The following is an 18,213-nucleotide window of genomic DNA, read 5'->3' as shown; positions in this document are numbered from 1 at the left end:
AGAGTGCAACTCAGTTTTCTGGATGATCTTTCCTTTTGACTGGCATCTCCTTTGCTCCAGCTGTTTTTCTTCTGCCGGAAGAAAAAGTAAATTTTGAAGAATTCTGGCTAAGTGGTGTTTACCCTACTTCCTTCATAGATAACACGGGAGATGCTTGACATCTAATAGCAAGGCACTGGTTTTCAAACTAAGACACACTCTTCCCTGGGTAGCTGTGATATGTGACTAAACCCAAGTCTGTGTATGCTGCAATGGCAATGATGGTAACTACAATTGCTAAAGTAGCTGACACTGCCACTGGAAATTTATTAGGATTCTACACGTTTCACCGTGGGCATATAAAATATATGACTGTATATCAATACCAGCGGTATTGCCTGTACTTCCTTTCCTAGTTCTTGCCAGTCAAAAGCAGAAAGGTCAGACTGTTTACCAGCATATTACACTATTCTACTTCAGCAGCTGAGGTACGTGGGAGGGTAATTAATGCTTTAATATCAAAATATTTATCATATTTTGAGCACTCTGATAGAAATTAAAGACAAAATATGCAAAAGCTTTTAAGAGAGTATTGCTCTACCAGCAAGCCAGGCTGTTGTTGTTCTTTATTATTCTGAAGTATAGTCACCATAGAGTTGCATTGATCCAGCTTAGACAAGTCTTACTCTTTATTTACTTTACCCTCATGTTGTAACACATCCATAATCAAGATTAAATGGTGGTTAATTCAGGTGATGTAATAAAGAGTCTCCCCCAGATTTACATGAAGGATAAATAGCAATTTAGTGTGCTACTGGTAACACTGTTCCATTAGAGATGCCAATATCTACCCAACCAATGAAGAATGCCAAGAGCTTTCTGGGAATTAAGGTAGTCCAATATACAGTGCAGTCCTTGGTAAAAGTCAACTACAGACTAGCAGTACACTTACACAGCACAAGCACCAAAGACAAGGAAAAGTGAGAGCACTTACAAAGTTCCTCTAACTTGCTCATGACTTGGGTTCCTTTGAAAACATCCAGCATCAAGTCACACAAAACATACAAACACCACCAGCCCCAGTTCAGCACTCCTGGGATTTTGTCAGCACTCACAAACTGGTCCAAAAATAACATGGCAAGAGGGAGACATCCTCATCTAATACAAATTAGGGTAGTTCTATTTCTGGACTTGAATCAAGAGTCCACTTGGGTCTTCTCTGACCCCAGACTGTGGAAGACACTAATCTGACAGTCTTTAAAAGGGTATCTTTAAGGTTATTTTTAGTCTCATCATACAGACAAGTAAACTCGAGCCATTTAGTGAGGTTTATTTCATTAAGGTTTATTCAGTGAGTTTATTACTAGTAGGAAATCTTTGTACAAGGTAGGGAAAGGAGCCAGTTCTCCCACTTTCTAGCCTCCAATTCCAATCATAAGGTCAGTCTCAATGGTAAAAGTTATTAATTTCCAAGTATTACTACAAAGCATGTATTTTATTTAAGCCTTTTTGAAAATTAAACTAATGGGATGTTTTTACATTTCCTTGTTTTAATGTGCCACTGTAAATAATTCAGTCCACAAAAAGAAAGCAGCAGCCACACTCAAATTTCACCAGTGTCACTGTCTGGCTATCAACAGTCTCTTGGATTTACAGTATTAATAGAATTACACATTGCATCTCACAAAAATATTCTAATCCAGTGATTAATTTCTCTTCTGTGAAGGTTCTTGAGGGCAAAACAGAGTCTATAGTCAAAAGCCTAGACTCTGACACAAAACTTCGTACCTGAAAGAAAAGATCTATTGACCTCTTTCAACAATACTTTCAATAGAATGCGTATTTCTTTAAAAGGCAAAGCACTTTTCAAACCCTGCTTTTTTTTTTTTTTTTACTATGGGGAGCCATTTGTTCCAAGGCAATCAAGCCAGTAAAGTAACCTGTTCTCTCCATTCTTTCTCCTTAGAAGTGCTTGTACACAGGGAGTTCTCAAATTTCTTTGGAGATTAATGAGTCAAATGAGAGATTTTTAAGCTGCATAAAGAAGCTTACATGACGAACTGCTATTTTGTATTCTTTATTATGCAGTATATTAAGTCTAATATTTCATAAGCAAGTGTTTGCTTAATTCATCAGATGAAAGTAACATTCCGAAAGTTGTGTTCTCATACTTCTACAGAAGCATAACAGCAACACAGACATGCTAGTCTGGAAAGGAGGCATACCAACGATCTCAGAGCCAAGAAAATACCTTCAGTCATACTTTTTCTGGTGGTACTAATCATCTCACATGGATTTTCCTTTAAGTTGTGAACATTCAGCGCCTGACAGTATCAGAGTTCTGCTGCCTAAGGATGAGCATAAGGCTAAAAAGGGACAAAAGGATCTTTTTGCAGTAAATGCAAAGCACTTCACTAAATTAGTCAAGTCAAGGTTATTCTGACCACAGCTGGAACATTCACCCCAGTGAAACCCTTTCCGTGCAGCACGGCTTTCAGCAGGCTTGGCCCTGCAGTTGTAGGTTGCTTAGCTCGGAGCCACAACCACCTCAAGCATAGCAACACGGGCATTCCCTAAATCCTATACATCCCAAAGCCCACGACCGCCCGACAGGTTTCTCCAAACTTCCTCCATGGCCAAAATCAATGACAGCCTTTCCCTCAGTACCCCCTCCAGCACTCACATCCATTTACCTTTTCCCTCCTGTAGCCCTTCTCCCTCCCGTTTCTCTTCTCCCTCCCATCTCCCTTCTCTCACTTGTTTTTCTTCTCCCTGCTGTATCTTTTCTCCCTCCCGTTTCCTTCTCCCTCCCATATCCCTTCTTCCTCGTTTCCTTCTCCCTCCCATATCCCTTCTCCCTCGTTTCCTTCTCCCTCCCATATCCCTTCTCCCTCCCGTTTCCTTCTCCCTCTCATATCCCTTCTCCCTGCCGTTTCCCTTCTCCCTCCCATTTCCTTGTTTCTCCCATTTCCTTCTTCCTCCCATTTCCTTCTTCCTCCCATTTCCTTCTCTCTCCCGTTTCCTTCTTCCTCCCGTTTCCCTCTCCCTCCCGTTTCCTTCTCCCTCTCGTTTCCTTCTCCCTCCCATTTCCTTCTCCCTCCTCTTTCCTTCTCCCTCCCGTTCCCTTCTCCCTCCCGTTTCCTCCCCCCTCCCGTTTCCCGTTTTCCCTTCTCCCTCCCGCCGGTCCCCCCGAAGCCCTAGGCCGGTCTCGCCCCGCCCCCGGGCGGGATGCCGGGGTAAAGGCCGCTCCGCCCGCAGCGCCGCGCCGGACGCTCCCCGCTCTCCTCCTCGGCCGCTGCCCCCTCCGTCCGTCCGTCCCGGCAGGTACCGGCGACCGCGGGGTCCCGTCTCCAGCCCCGCTCCGGGACGGGGGGTGTCGCCGGGGGTCCCGGGACGGCGGGGACACACCTGAGCTGGGGGGCGCGTTATCCCGGTCACCGCAACCGAAATCTGCCCGTGGGGAGGTTTTATGGCGCTAGTCCCATACGAGGACGGGCTGAGAGCGCTGGGCTTGCTCAGTCTGGAGAAGAGAAGGGTCCGGAGAGATCTTAGAGCGACCTTCCCGTACCTGAAGGGGCAACAGGAAGGCTGGGGAAGGACTTTTTACAAGGGCTTGTAGTGATAGACCGAGGGACAATGGGTATAAACTGGAGAGGGGCAGAATTAGACTAGACATAAGGAGGAAATTCTTCACCATGAGGGCGGTGAGGCTCTGGCACACGGAAGCTGTGGCTGCCCCATCCCCGGAGGTGTTCAAGGCCAGGTTGGATGGGGCCTTGGGCAGCCTGGGCTGGTGGGAGGTGTCCCTGCCCGTGGCAGGGGTTTGGAACTAGGTGATCTTTAATGTCCCTTCCAACCCAAACTATTCTATGATTCTAATTCCAATAGCAGGTGAGGTGTGCCAAGGGGGAGCGAGGTATTCCAGCATCTCCCAGGTGAGCACAAAGGTGGTGTTGTGACCTGGTCCTTGGACTGTCTTGGCTGCTACAGTTCTGGGGTGTCACAGCCCTCCACACGCAGTGAGCGAATTCATGCTTGCCGAACTCTGCTCAGCTGATTGCGTGATGAACCTTTAATCTCTTTGGCTAGCAGAGGTGTTTGGCCACGTAGATGCTGGCTTTGATTCTGTCCCAGTGTTTTATGGGCACTGACAGCCTGCACAAGCCACTTGGCTGCGAGCATTGGCACATGGAATCATAGAATTGTTTGGGTTGGAAGAGACCTTCAAGATCTTCTAATTCTAACCCCTGTGCCATGGGCAGGGACAGGTTCCACCACCTCAGGCTGCCTAAGGCCCCAGCCTACCTGGCCTTGAACACCTCCAGGGATGAGTTGTATGTACCAACAAAGCTGGCAAAGTAGCCTGCACTTGAAATCTGTCTGATAAGCCGTTGTAAAATCGTTGTGAATTAAGTTAGTGTAATCAAGTTAAATTCTGTAACAGCATTTAGTTTAAAGACTTGTTGATTCTGGTTCAGACCAAGCAAAGAATTTGTTTCCAAAAACAAATGCTGGGTTTTTGACATATATGGAATTTACTGACACTTTCAGATATAACTCAGTTTGCTTATATCCGTAGTAGCTCTATAGCTATGTGAGTCTGCCTCAGGAGATGTCAATATAGGCCCTAGAAAAATGTTCCTGTGCAGTATTGATGTTTTTTTCTACTTCTTACTGGTGTTACTGCCTTTCTTCTATGCCAGAACCTCTGCACACTTTTTACTCCATTTTAAAGGGAATGAACAACAGCAAACATTCACCCTAAGACTCCTTTTCTTTAGAAAAAAGGAACTTGTTTCCTTACCCACTGTGTTTGACTAATGTTTTTTTCTGTTATTGTAGTTTTAAGATGTCCTAATGTTTCTGCCAGAAAACTTTCTGAAATAAGTTGCTGTGTTCTGGCAGTGGCCTACCCTTATTCAGGACTGGCTCTATTTCTGACGTACGAAACCTGAAACTCATGATAACATGTGTATGTTCACATGCTAAATTTCATGATCTTTGCTCAGAGTAGCAGAGATCTAAGTAACTTATCTCTTGGCACTTGTCAAACATGATTACGCGTATGCATAGATAGCAGTGTAACGAGATGTGACCATGGTGGGCATGTAGTGCTAAAGGTTGATGTGTAAGCACCAGTACAATCTGCCCTTAGCTGAGAAGGAAGATACTAATCCTTTCAACCATAGTTAGTCAAAGATTAAAACCTGCTTTGACCAAGGATGCATTTCTCGCATAGCATTTGTATTCTGGGAAATAAATAGCATTCTTGCAGGGACTTAAATGCCTGCTTGGTGTCAGCATTACTGAGACAAGTACAGACTGCGAAGTTAAAAGGATACCTGAAAGAGTAAGATTCAGGCCAATGACACTTGCTTAATGCAGGAAGGCGAAGAGAAGAAAGTCAACAGCTTTGCAGTGTATTCCTAAACAATACACTCTGCAAAAGCAGAGGAAGCCAGTGATTTACCTGCTCCACTCTAAAGATTTGTAAGCATTTTGTATTCTGAAGCTCCCAATGCTGGCAGGTTTTCAGCAGGGTTCAAACTGTGACGTGGTCTGCCTGTTGTTCCTTGATGACAAGATGTGCCTACAAAGCAAAAAAAGTCGTGGTCCTAAAAGGAATTTTATTTTCTGACCTAAAGTACCAGTTTGTGAGCAACAAAATTATTTTGGTCAAGCCATAAGTTTTTAATTGTGGTTGCCATGCATTTCTCCTTAAGGTGCTCTAAGGGTAACTATCATATTTTTTTTTACTCTAGTTCTTGAGTCCATATTCTGTCAGAGCAGAGATGGAAACCCAAGTCATCAGGGGTGGGAAACTTCTAGAGCAGATGAGGGCGGGTGTTTCCTGCCTCTGCCAATTCGTAAATCAGTTCTGTGCTGTGCTCTGGAAGAAAGTATGAACAACCTGGTGATGATACAGAAACAGTAGAAATAGGTGAAATATGCAGATTTAAGCCTATATTTTATTTTTGAAACAACACTCAGAAGCAGGCTAGAGGAAATACTTAGAATGGATCTGAAAATGTTTTTCAATTTTGAAATATTTATGTTTGCGTTTTCACTTTATGGTTTATTCTATCTGCTTAACGTTTTCTTTTATCAGGTATCTGAAGAAATAGCTTAAAGATGAACTTCTACCTGGAAACGCTCCAATGTATTGTACTTTTTGTTTATTACTTTCTGGAGTGGCTGGTATTCTTGGTTGTGCCTCGACGGAAGAAGAATGTTAGTGGTGAAATAGTATTAATAACAGGAGCTGGAAGTGGTCTTGGAAGAGAGTTATCTTTAAAGTTTGCCAGGCTTGGAGCAACAGTGGTTCTCTGGGACATTAATGAAGAGGGACTTAAGGAGGTAAAGCAACTGATCATAGAAGAAAGAGCAGCAAGAGTACACTGCTATATCTGTGACTGTAGCAAAAGGCAGGATGTCTACAGAGTAGCTGATCAGGTAAAGTAGCTTATTTGTGATTTTGATGCTGTTCTAAGATGATTGCATGCATAAGTCTTAGTGACTTCGAAGTAAGATATTTAAGTTAATTCGTTCAGAATGTATTGCACATGCTACATATGTTAAGAATATTGGGGTTTAGAGTGGACTTGTGTACCTCTGTTCCCTTAAAAATAAAGAGCTGATTCTTGTTTTCAGTAGCTAATTTCAACTCACTGGTGAAGTTCAGAAAATGTATTTATTGAAACTAAAGCAGTGTTTTAAGCAAACCGTAAAGATCATATATTTTAAAAAAGATTAAGTGCTTAAGCAATTCTCAAATAATTCCATGGCTCTGAATAGATTTTTGCTGGCTTTTTATCAGAATTAATAAATATATCTTGGAGTCATAAATATTTCTTACTTTCCTTTCTGAAGAGCTTTGTAAATATAGCAAGTGGTTAGATATTTTGGGCAGACTAGTAGAATTGCCGAAAGCTAAAATTGTTTAGCAGTTTCCATTAAAACAACTTGTTCTTATTTGCTTAAAATGTCGCTAAACTTAACTGTTGGACTAGAAAGTTTCCACAGTGAGTGTTTGCCTGAGGATGAATTATTTAAAAAACAAACAAACAAAAAAAAAAACTTCAGGGGTCTTCAGGAACAATCTGTTGGCTGCAATAATGTTTTCTAGGCTTCTATATTTTTCTATCTGTGCAAAAATGACGAGAACACCTTTCTGATTTGTGAAGGTTGTGCATGACTTGCAGCTTGTAAAAGGCTGGTACTATTGGGTTTGTAATCTGGTAATGCTGATCACTTTTAGTCCCCTTGTCATCTTTGTTACGCCAGCTGAGTTGCACATCTGCCATCTCCACGCAGCAGTTGCATGTGTCTCACCACAGGCCTGTAACTGTGCTTCCCATTGAACTGGGAGGAGTGGAGGAGGAGCAAGTATTGTAATGTGAAAGACACTGCAGTGAAGGTGGAAACTAACCTTCAGTTTTGAGGATTTGAGGGTTAACACTTCAGTCCTATGGAGAAAAGCAGCAGCAGATCTCTTCTGGCCAAACAGTAAAAGAAGAGGGTGTAGAGATGCGTGTGACACAGTTTAGGGATGATAAAAACAGAGGCAGACAGTAGTTAAGAGGTGGTAAGAGGGTCTCTGTGCGTGATTCCTTGCTTATAATCTTCTGTCAGCCGTTTACTAACATCTGATCCACTAATAATCCTCCTGTTGATCCACATAAAAGAAAATACCCTGCCACTGTTATTTCACAAATGTCATGTCCTCCTGACAACTGACATTGCACCATACTGGCAACTTTCCCATGTTATTAGTGACAAAAGGACTTTAGTATTCAGTGTTTAGTCACACTGTTTATTTAATGTGGTCTAGTAGACTTTGGCTTTTAGTATGCAGTGTCAGCCTTTGCAAGATGTGGCAGCACGGTTCCAGGTTTGTTCCCTCCTCTTCTCCCTGGAGTTATTCAGCATCACACAATGGCTTGGAGTTTTGCAAGACTGTAGAAAAGCAAATTCATATAGGCAGGGCAGGATATGGTTCAAAACTGTGTGCTTGTTAAAACAATCTCAAAGCCAAAATGAAATGTATGTGAACCATAAATATCTATGATCTGCTTCTGGTACTTCATCTTCCACACAGAGACCGGGAAAAAGTCACTTTAGTAGGATGAAAACAAAAAAACCCTATACATAGGGTGTCCCTGTTGCTTTCCTGTACCAACAGAATGAAGGACAGCTTTTGGCTATTGAGCTATAGCTTAAAACTTGTTTCCAATGTTCCTGTTCCAGAAGTACCCAACCCCAAAAGGCATTTAGTCTTCTCTAACCTACACCTTTTTCCCTCAATTTCAGCTAAACTTGAAGAATATAGGGCTTTGAAAATGGGTACTAATTCAATCCAGTTTGGTACTTGCGAGGAAACTGAAGCCTTTTCCTCATTATCAGGTTGCAAAATTGCATCTGGGCTCATATTTACTTTCAAGATCTCTCTTGTGTGGTACTTTTCTGCTTGTCCACTGTTTTTTCCTTGTTAATAAAGATGACAGTTTGCAGCCAGTTTTCCACTTTTCTGAGAAGCTTCTTTCCTGTGCAAAGAAGCAACAGTAAAAGCACATTTCCTGGCAGTATTTCATGGTGCTCATAACACATCCAGTACTTTCTTCTACCTCTTGCAGGCAGTTACAGAGGGGTTTGTGGTTCTTGGAAAGTAGACGTTTTGGGATGCTGTTTGGGAATTGTGGGAATTGCAATATAATATAATTGAATATAAAAGCATAAATATAAATACAGAAAAGAACAGAAAGTAGTGTTAGTACCTGAAAAAAAAAGATGCTTAATGAGATCAGCTGTTGGCATAATGCTTGTCTTACCTAGGCCTAAACCAAACACCTGGAACATACTTTCTGGCACTGCAGAAATAAAGAGGCTTAATGCTCTGGAAAGCTGACATTATCCACCCACCACCACCACCAAGAGATAGGCATAAGGCTCAGTAAAGGTCTACTGTGCTTGGCCTCAAGTGTGGAAGCCTGAACTGAGTCTCAGCTTGGTCATGCAGGGGAGAGCTGAGAGGAGAAGGTAATTAAAACAACCAATTTGCTGAGGAAAGAGCTGCCACATCTAGTTAGTAAGGAAGCAGAATGAACAGAGGTTTTGTAAATCTGGAATTATTTGTCTGGCTTGCAAGAAGGCACTTGAATCTGCTTTGATTTCCATCTGAAAGGTGAATGAATAGATAGAAGCAAGTGATAAAGGAAGAAGTAGTTCAAGTTTTTGCCATGAGTTAGAAATGGGATGATCAAGGTTCTGTTCTTCTTCCCCTCCTCCTATCTAACCTGAATGCTCCAGTCACTATGTTATAAACTGTATATACCACATCCCCCACCTGTCTGTGTTTGCACAAAAGAAACGTGACCACTTATTCAGATATTTATTTACTCCAGAGGGTAGATTTAGGGTACTGAGCGAAACATCCAGAATTGCTAGATATGAGGCAGTACTAAAGTATTGTATACTAATGATTACATTTATATCTCTGCATACTATTTTTAATTTGTGATGAGGTATACATACTCAAGTTAATAAATAGAACAACTTGTCTCAGGCTGTCTATGGAGATCATGTAGTGCTGCTTCAGAAATATTTAAATTGCTAGATAACAAGTTTTTGAAGGAGGAATAGTCAGACAAGAATGTGTGAGCAAAATGACCAAGGTGGAGGAGGGCTCTGGCTTTATTGTAGAAGCTTTTCTGTATAATCCTGCCAAGGCTGCTTTCTGTTTTTTAAACCCTTACTTAATTAGCAAACATGCACAAGACTGGACCAAGTTTAAAGATGATGAGGAAGTTAAGCTAGAATAAAGGATAGGTGGTAAATTCTTTACTGTTATACGTGCTAGCCTACTTGGCCAGCTTGTTCTTTCTTCAGTCACTGTAGGCACCTAGCAAAGGAAATGCTGTTAAGGAATGAGATTCTGTGTTTTGGAACGGTATGGCAAGGTGGCATAAAAACAACGTAGTTTTCCAAAGCAACTGATCAGCAATGTTTAGCACTTTATCTTGAAATCATAAATTAAACAGCATATAGAGTATACATTTCCTTTTTTTGTTGATAGCTCAGATTAACGAGCTGCACTTCAAATATTGCATTAAATATTTCCATTCTCCTTTTGAGAGCTGGCAAAATATCTTGGTCAAAGCTAACCTGTAGCTCTCTCAGGTGAGTCTGTTCATGGAAGTTACTCAGTCTGGAGCTAAAAAAAGAACTATACTCCTATTACCGAAATAATGTGTAGATATTACTCTTTAGCCAACTTATTTTCTGGGAACTGTCTTATAAGGATTCTGTTAGTGTTAATTGAAGCAAATATGCTAGAAACAATCTTCTGCACCACAAGCTCCAGAAGCAAGCTTATAAGGCTTTTGCCTTCTGTGAATGCACGTGTACCAAAAATTTCCTTTATTCAGAACATTGTTTAATGTTCATGACGAACTACTATCCTTCCTACAGTTTCCTCATTTCTTCTTTTGTTTTCTCAGACCTAATATCAGTGGAGATATGGAGTTCTTTCAGGTTGTCTTAATGAGAAATAAACTTGTAAAAAACTGGTTTTTGTTTTCTTTAGTTCCTGACAAGCTGCTTGAAGTAGTCAAGATACTTGAATAAATAAAAAGGTCATAAGGACGAAACGAATTATATAAGTGGTCTTTCTCACTGCCTATGCATATGAGGAATAATTCTTATCAAAAGTGACTGCCCATTCTAATTCCAACACAACAAGGGCAGAAATCCCCATCTGCTCCTGCAGAAGGCTGTAGGGAAGTCTGGCTTAATGTGTGTGCTGCGGAATGCAAAAGTTACCACTAGTGAAAAAATGCTGTGTAATACAAGTCAGTCTTAAACAGTCAAGAGAAGTGGAACATGGGTAGAACAGCATGAAGAATCTTGAGATATCTGAAATATTAAGATGTTACTAAGTAGCTGCTGCCCTGTCCACTGGGAGAGGTGAATCCCTCAGCTGTTGTGATGGAGGCAACTAATGCTGACAATAGGGAATCCAGTTTTCCTTCTGGTCATTAAAAGACTCAAGTACCGTGCAAGCTGGCTTCAGCCTTCAAGTAGTATGGCAGCACTGCTTCTGTGCTCAAGTTGCCCTGTGGAAAACACAAGAGGATTTCAGCCTAACGTAAGGAACCTCACAAGTGAAAGCTTAGATATTACAACCCCCACAGAAATCTGTTGTACTTGGTTCTGGTGAGCTTGCCCAGGGATCTATGTACTGTGTCTCACTGCATGGCATAGAAATGGCCCTACAAACAGTATTGTTTGTTTTAAGATAGGTTTACTGTAGCAAATTATTTGTTGTGTAAGTTAAATCTTTATTGCAGAGAGCTTACCTGGAACAGTTGCAATGAGAACCAGAGATGCGAAAACAGAAACCTGTGTGGAGCTGTTGCGCTCTATACCTTTGAAGTCCAGTGGTAAGCTCAAACCTAAAACGGTGTCAGGTGAGAATATGCAAGAACCTGAGGTATTTGGATCTGTAACAAGCATAATAAATTCAACTTAGTTGAAATATTCAATATTGCTGTTTCTTAGGCTTTCATATACAAAACTTGGAAAGCATATATTGTATTTATTCCATAATATCTTAAGGATTTTGTTTTAGGTTAAAAAAGAAGTCGGTGATGTTACCATCCTAATCAACAATGCTGGTATTGCAACTAAGAAGAAGTTTCTTGATTGTCCAGATTCACTTATGGAAAAAACCATGGAAGTGAACATGATGGCACACTTCTGGGTAATAATTGTACTATGCATATACATACTAAAACATTCTTTTAACCTGCTTTCGCTGTTAATTTTGACTTCTGGAACTGAGGAAAATATACAAGGATAAATAACTCCTTGTAAGTTCACTCAGAAATGATACAAGAAATTACTTTATATGCCTAGAAGTCTGTAAAATAAAGAAAGGGTGGAAGGATAGATCCCTTGGGAACATCTAGGGTAGGTGGGTGGAAGCAAAATGCTTCATGTTTAGAAATGCTCTTAAGAACTGAATATTATTATCTGCCAAATTCTAAAGCTAGTTATATGTTATAATCCCTCAATATTACTTGAAGCAGGTCCAGCCTAAAAGTTGCTGCTCTTGTAACAGAGGAGTATTCAATTCTCAGTTCTAGTTGTTTTGTGGTAACAGTAGTTTCAGTAAGAAATATCACATATTCAGGCACTGCTCTTAATAAGTAGGATTCTTGTCTGAAATGAGTAACTTAATTTGCTTTCTTTTCTTTCCAGTGAAGGCAGGTCATTTCTATGGTGTTCTGATCATAAGGAGTTGCAAAGGGGATATCAAAACATGCTCCAGTTTCTTCATAAAAAAAATTATTCACAAAGAATAAATTAATTTACTAGAAGGGAGACATGAAATACAATTTTTTGCTATTTTAAAAAATTTGCAGTGAACACAACTCTCTTTTGAAACACTGCAGTGCTGAGCTTTAGACTAAGAAACTTAACTAGCTGAAGCTGTATCGTTAGCTTTCAGCAAGTTACCATCTGTCTTTGGTGTTGAGGAGAAAGTGATACTGGTGGGGCCTGGAAAGTCTTAGCTTAGTAGCTGCAGATTAGGGTTCAAAGAAACTCCTTTTTCTTTTTTGTTTCTCCTTCCACTCCATAATGGGAGGTGAGGGGAAGCTTATTTAAACTGTAAGGAGAATTTCTTTAAAAACACCACCTTCAAAATCTGATTTACCTTGCAGACTTACAAAGCCTTCCTCCCAGCAATGATGGCCTCTAACCATGGGCACTTGGTTTGTGTGTCAAGCGTAGCAGGACGGACTGGAATCAGTTATGTTACAGGTAGTGTATTAAATCTAATATTCATTTAGACAATTAGTTGATTTCAACTCTGCGATCAATACTCATGGGGAAAAAAAAAAATCCTAATCTTAAGTTTCTGGATCTTTGCATATAAGTCACTCTTGCAAACCAGCTGACCTTAAATAGTCCATTTCTTTTAAAAGTGTGTCCCAGATGCTCGGCAGTGCTGTGAAACAAGGTTTACTGCCAAGGCAGTTAGGGGATCTAGGAGCTATGTAGAACTTGGGAAACTGAGAACTTCATGTTAAAGTTAACCTGCAGGTATTTAGTATAGCAGAGTCCTGTAGAGGTTTCCCTAGCTTGAAGAACTACTAAAATCCACATGTGGTACAGAGGCAGAGCTGCAATATCTCATATAGCATTCTCTGCATCTCAGCCATTCTTTAAGAGGACCCATGCAGTGATGGAAAGAAAGTGTTGAGACTGGGGCAAACTCAGAAGCATTTCTGGAAAATATATGTAAAGGGGGAGGAAAATTAAATAAGGTGACATAACAGTGAAAAATCTATCTTCAAGGCAATGATAATGGAGACAAACTGAGTTTCAAGTTGAAACCACCGTAGAGAGTCTTGAAAGCTTGAATTTCATGCGTAAGAAGCCCTTGCATGGATTTAAAGATAAGGACTGGCATGAAAAGATAATTTCATTTGCTGTTGTTTAGTATAGAGTGGAAAGGTGGTAACAGGGATGTGATGAGAAACCTGTCTGCCAGTCTATAACAGAAGAGGGAAAGTAAAGGAGTGAATCACATCAAAAGCAAATTGTAATAGTAATCTAATCCTGAAAACAGTTCCTACTCTGTAAAGTACTTTATTTTCAACAGTCATTTTCTGCAGGTACTGTGTATATATAATTTCTATACTATAGTGCTGCTATTGTGTACTGTAAAAAACAAACAAACAAAAAAAACCAAACAAACTTGTGGCTACTTAGTTTACTTACTAGAGCATAGTTTTGTCCTTGTTCTCTGTCAAACACTGTTACCTCTCCGTAGTAGGTCTCAATGAACCTGTTCAGTAAAGTTTAATTAATAAATCAAACAGTTTAATGGTAATGATTTATTTTACAGATTACTGCGCAAGTAAATTTGCAGCGTTTGGTTTTGCGGAATCGGTTAGTTGGGAGGTGAGAGACCTAGGAAAGACTGGTGTTAAAACCACAATCGTGTGTCCTTCTATCATGAACACAGGAATGTTTGCTGGCTATAAATGCAAGTAAGCAAACTCTTGTGAGTTTTCTTATGCAACTTTCACTTACAGCGTACTATGTACTTCTGTTTCCTCTACGAACATCAAGAACTAGGTTTTTTTTCTGCTCATCTTCTAGGGCCTCATATGGTTGATAACAGTGCCAATCAGTGACTGGGCAGCAGAAATAGCAAAGCCTCTGTTACTTTACTAGTCATTTAAGCCAAAACATGGAATCTTTTACAATGAGGGTGGTGAGACACTGGACCAGGTTGCCTGGGGAGGTAATGTAGTCCCCATCCCTGGAAACAATCAAGGTTCTGAGCAACCTGATCTAGTTAAAGTTGTACCTGTTCCTGCAGGGGGGTTGGACTTAGGTGACCTGTAAAGGTCCCTTTACAATCCAAAGTGTTCTGTGACTCCATTCTATGATTCTGTGAAACATGATCAGTGTCCTTTCCTCTGCAGAATCCAAATGCTTCAGTTGTCCTCTCTGGTTTCTAAACCCCCGTTCACCTCCTGAAGTCAGTGATGTAGCTTTGCTTGGTAAGCTTGTATAATGACAAATCTAGGAGCAGAATGAAAGCCTAGTGCGTCTTAGCAGGAGGACTACATGGATTTGTCTTATGAGACATTGTGCAAAGGACAAATAACAATGACCACTCATAATGAAGGTTCTGTTGTTCTTGGGATTTGTGGTATTATTTCTTCTTTTAGTTGAATATCTGCAAAATGGAGACTTATGTGGTGTAAAATGTGGATTCAAAGCCATTTGTATTACAGTAAGAAATGTCTTCTCTTCCAGGTGGCCAACTCTGCTTCCCATGCTGGAGCCTGAGTATGTGGCTGAGCAGATAATCACTGCTATTCGGCAGGACAAAGCGGTTTTGATGCTACCACGCTTTAGTTGTTTTTTAATGTTTTTGAAATCGTAAGTTATTCCTTTCCTCCTTTTCCTCTCTCTTTTCTGTCCAGGGATATTTCAGCTATGTTTTTATTAGAAGTGCAAACCAGGCTTCTACTTGTTGCTGTGAATTTTCATTGAGTTCTCCACATTTCCAGAGTTTTCTTTTTTGTTGCTGTTTGTAGAGATTCAGCCCACCCTCAGACCACAGAGCAATGACAGAAATGTCTAACTGTGACTGGCTGACTCCACTGGAGTGCGGTTTTGCTGAGGGCTTTAGGGGCTAGGCCTGCTTCTCAGCAGCTGCATATCTGGTATCTTGCCCCAGCATTAATGCACTTCTGACTCTGTTGGTAGCCAGGTTGGGAAGCTGATCTGTCTAATAACTTGGGCTGCCAAGTGAATGTGATGGATGTAATTTTGAGAGGACCAGTGGTACTACATTTCAGAGTATACTGTATTTGCCAGTATTATCCAGATAAAGCTAATTCTGTGATAAAACTGCACAACTCTCTTGATGTCTGGTTTTTTTTTCCTTCTTCAACTCCCCTACTTTAGTGTCACACCAGTGAAAATACATTTTCTTCTTGCGGACTATTTTGGAAACTACAGTGGCCTGAAGGACTTGAATAGTGGAAGAAAGAAGGACTGAAAAAGCACAAAATTCAGACACCAGTAACTCTAAAAGTGGACCTTGTTAAAGATGGTGGTGGAAAAGGTCTGCCTCTCTAGCAGCTATGAACTTAAGGTGCCTCACTTCTCATTAGCAACCATTTTTAAGGAAATTACTTTTGAATTGGCCCCTAATCAACAGCTTTCACTCAAACTATTCTTTTAATCCAGTGAACTGTTTTGTTTCCACCTCAGTATGGAAGTACAGGGATTGAAATTAGTTCCTTTGGTTATGGCTGTTATAATGCCTTAAATTTAATCCTACATCATAAACTAATAAGTGGGAACTTTGGAGAGAGAAGGGGCCAAGAAACCACATGTATTTGGCTGGGAGCCAGGAAGACCTCCAGTGGACCCGACATCTTGTACACAGAATCATTTTGGTTGGAGGAGGCCTTTAAGATCATTGAGTCCAACCAAAAATCTAACAATGCCAAGCTCACCAGTAAACCATGTTCCCAAGAGCCATACCTACACACATCTTTTAAATACCTCCAGGGATCATGACTCAACCTCTTCTTTGAGCAGCCTGTTCCAATGCTTGACAACCCTTCCAGTGAACCATAACGAGGGAGTGTACTGGTGGTGCTATTACCATTCCATGGTAAAATGAGGAGTTCAAGAGCTTCCTGAAGCAACAGGTTCTGATTTATACAAATGGAAGTTTTGTAAAATGAAGATATATTCTATTCTGGTGCAAAACTAATGAAATACTTTAATTTTTGGAGGTGGTGATCTTGGGTGGGACTCAGAGATGACTAAGGATGTTGAGGTGGGGACAGGGAAGGGGGCAAATTATGTATTTGTGCTGCTAATCTACTTTGTCTAATTTATTATAAAAGCTAATACTATGCAACTTTGTAGTAGAAGTCTTTGTATCTTCCAAGTGCAGTATTTTAAGAACGATTTTAAATTTTCATCTCTAAAGCAGAATAAACTTGTAGTTATGAATCATAAAAGAGCAAGACAATTTGATAGCTCACCTAGACTGGCGAAGTCAGACAATGAGTTACTAAAAGCAAAGATAGTGCCTTGTATAATCAGGGCTTCTCTTGGGATTACTTCAGAAAGGAATGCTGATAGAACTTAGAGTGAATGGGTGTTGCAGATGGAGTGAAAGAGTGATGCACTTCACTTGCAAGAGAGAAGCAGCAATGCAATTTGTTGATTAGAAAATAGTAACTTCGCAAAGGTCAATGGTAAATGTGACAGTGGTTTAATAAGATGCAAGGGCAAGATGCACTTGGAAGCCGACAAGGCAAAGGACTCTGGATCAGAGGAATTGTGCTGGGGAATTCTTCTTAAAGAAAGAAAACCGTGGGGAAAAAAAACACCTGACGAAAGTGTAGGAAGAAAGAGGATTTTCTACCGTGCGCACACATACAAAGGGTGGGCTCCTAGCAAACGAGCAGCAGCTCTGACTTACTGTGGGTGGGAACAGGAGTGAGGGCATGGTGAACGGGATGGGCAAGGAGGTTGTGGTGCGTGAGAAGGATGTGCTGGGACAGTTTGCACAGCAGCTGAAGGTATTCAACGCAGGGAAGGTGTTCAGGAAGGATGCAGTCCCCTCCTGTCTCTAGAGGGGTTAACTCTAGGAGGTTTGCACCCTCCCAGAAGAGGACCTAGCTATGGTTTCTGCTTCCCTGAAGGCCATCACCAGAAGGGATGTGATGACCCAGACAGAACTCCCACACAAAGATTCAGCTGTCCAAGTCTCCTCCTACAAGGAGTGCCTGAGCAGCAGAGACAGCAGCTGCCTTCTGTGCAGCTAGGTGAATGATCTGCCCAGCCTGGCAGCAGAGGTAAAAGAGAAAGTGGAAAGGTTAAGGAGTATCGGGGAGCGTGAGAGGGAGAAAGGGTGGTAGAGTCACCCCCTGCCATTGTTGAGACCAAGACAGCAGCTGGAGGCTCTGCAAGAAGCGGAAGATCTACCCTCCTGCCACCAAGCAGAAGGAGGGGACTGGAGACAGTAGGGAGAAAGGAAACTGGTCCCTGCTTGGGGCAAATGCCTTCCTAGCCTCCCTCACCTTCTCAGTTGCCCTTACACAATAGATATGGTCCCCTGGAACTTGAAGGCCAGGCAAATAAGGATGTAAGTGAAGGTCCATCCAGGGGGTTGCCTAGGGCAAGTCAGTCAGCCCTACAAATTATTACTGCCTATGTTAAGAAAATGAGGGTAATTATTCTCAGTGACTCATTTCTGAGTGGAACAGAGGGCCCAATACGCCAACCAGATCCATCCCACAGGGAAGTTTGGGGCCCAGGTTAGCGACATTGTTACCCACTATTTGTTTTACATTAAAATTTGGGTTTTTACATATTTACGCTATAGGCAGCAGTGAGGTTGCAGAAAGAAGTCTAAAAGCAATCAAAAGGGCACTGGGGTGATTGTTGAAGGATCAGGAGCACAGGCAGGGTTTTCCTCAATCCTGTCAGTGACAGGAAAGAGTACTGAAAGGAATGGTAAAACTCACATGATTAACACATGGCTCAGAGGCTGATGCCGTTAGTAGAATCTGGGTGGTTTGATCAGGGGGAGGTTTACATGGCACCAGACCTGCTGGTGGCAGATGGAGTTTGGCTGTCTCAAAGCGGGAGAAGGATTCCTGGTCATTGAGAAGGCTTTAA

At 41.3% G+C, this 18,213-nt stretch overlaps 1 protein-coding gene and 1 long non-coding RNA gene across 2 annotated transcripts; one reads left to right on the top strand and one right to left on the bottom strand.

Moving 5' to 3' along the window:
• Positions 1-4,412: 4,412 nt before the first annotated feature.
• On the bottom strand, positions 4,413-8,974 carry LOC138719137 (uncharacterized). Its single transcript, XR_011337182.1, has 3 exons — positions 7,409-8,974; positions 6,124-6,193; positions 4,413-5,569 (listed from the first exon to the last, which is right to left on the bottom strand). It is a non-coding gene; the product is annotated as an uncharacterized lncRNA (long non-coding RNA).
• On the top strand, positions 5,580-15,963 carry SDR16C5 (short chain dehydrogenase/reductase family 16C member 5). The gene is made up of 6 exons (XM_069854129.1): positions 5,580-6,432; positions 11,606-11,737; positions 12,702-12,801; positions 13,892-14,036; positions 14,815-14,940; positions 15,472-15,963. The coding sequence occupies exons 1-6, from the start codon at positions 6,112-6,114 to the stop codon at positions 15,563-15,565; spliced, it is 918 nt and encodes a 305-aa protein (XP_069710230.1). The 5' UTR covers positions 5,580-6,111; the 3' UTR covers positions 15,566-15,963.
• The last annotated feature ends 2,250 nt before the right edge of the window (positions 15,964-18,213 follow it).

The sequence above is a fragment of the Phaenicophaeus curvirostris genome, chromosome 3 (genome assembly GCF_032191515.1).
Source record: "Phaenicophaeus curvirostris isolate KB17595 chromosome 3, BPBGC_Pcur_1.0, whole genome shotgun sequence".
NCBI lineage: Eukaryota > Metazoa > Chordata > Aves > Cuculiformes > Cuculidae > Phaenicophaeus > Phaenicophaeus curvirostris.
Note: the sequence above shows the minus strand (reverse complement) of the source record. Positions and strands in the feature narration are given on the sequence as shown.

Bases quoted from the DNA above. Each gene is read 5' to 3' on its own strand.
- SDR16C5 (XM_069854129.1), top strand. From the start codon at position 6,112: ATGAACTTCTACCTGGAAACGCTCCAATGTATTGTACTTTTTGTTTAT. The intron at 6,433-11,605 runs GTAAAGTAGCTT...ATTTTGTTTTAG, and splicing joins TCTACAGAGTAGCTGATCAG to GTTAAAAAAGAAGTCGGTGA. The intron at 14,941-15,471 runs GTAAGTTATTCC...CCCCTACTTTAG, and splicing joins TTTTTAATGTTTTTGAAATC to TGTCACACCAGTGAAAATAC.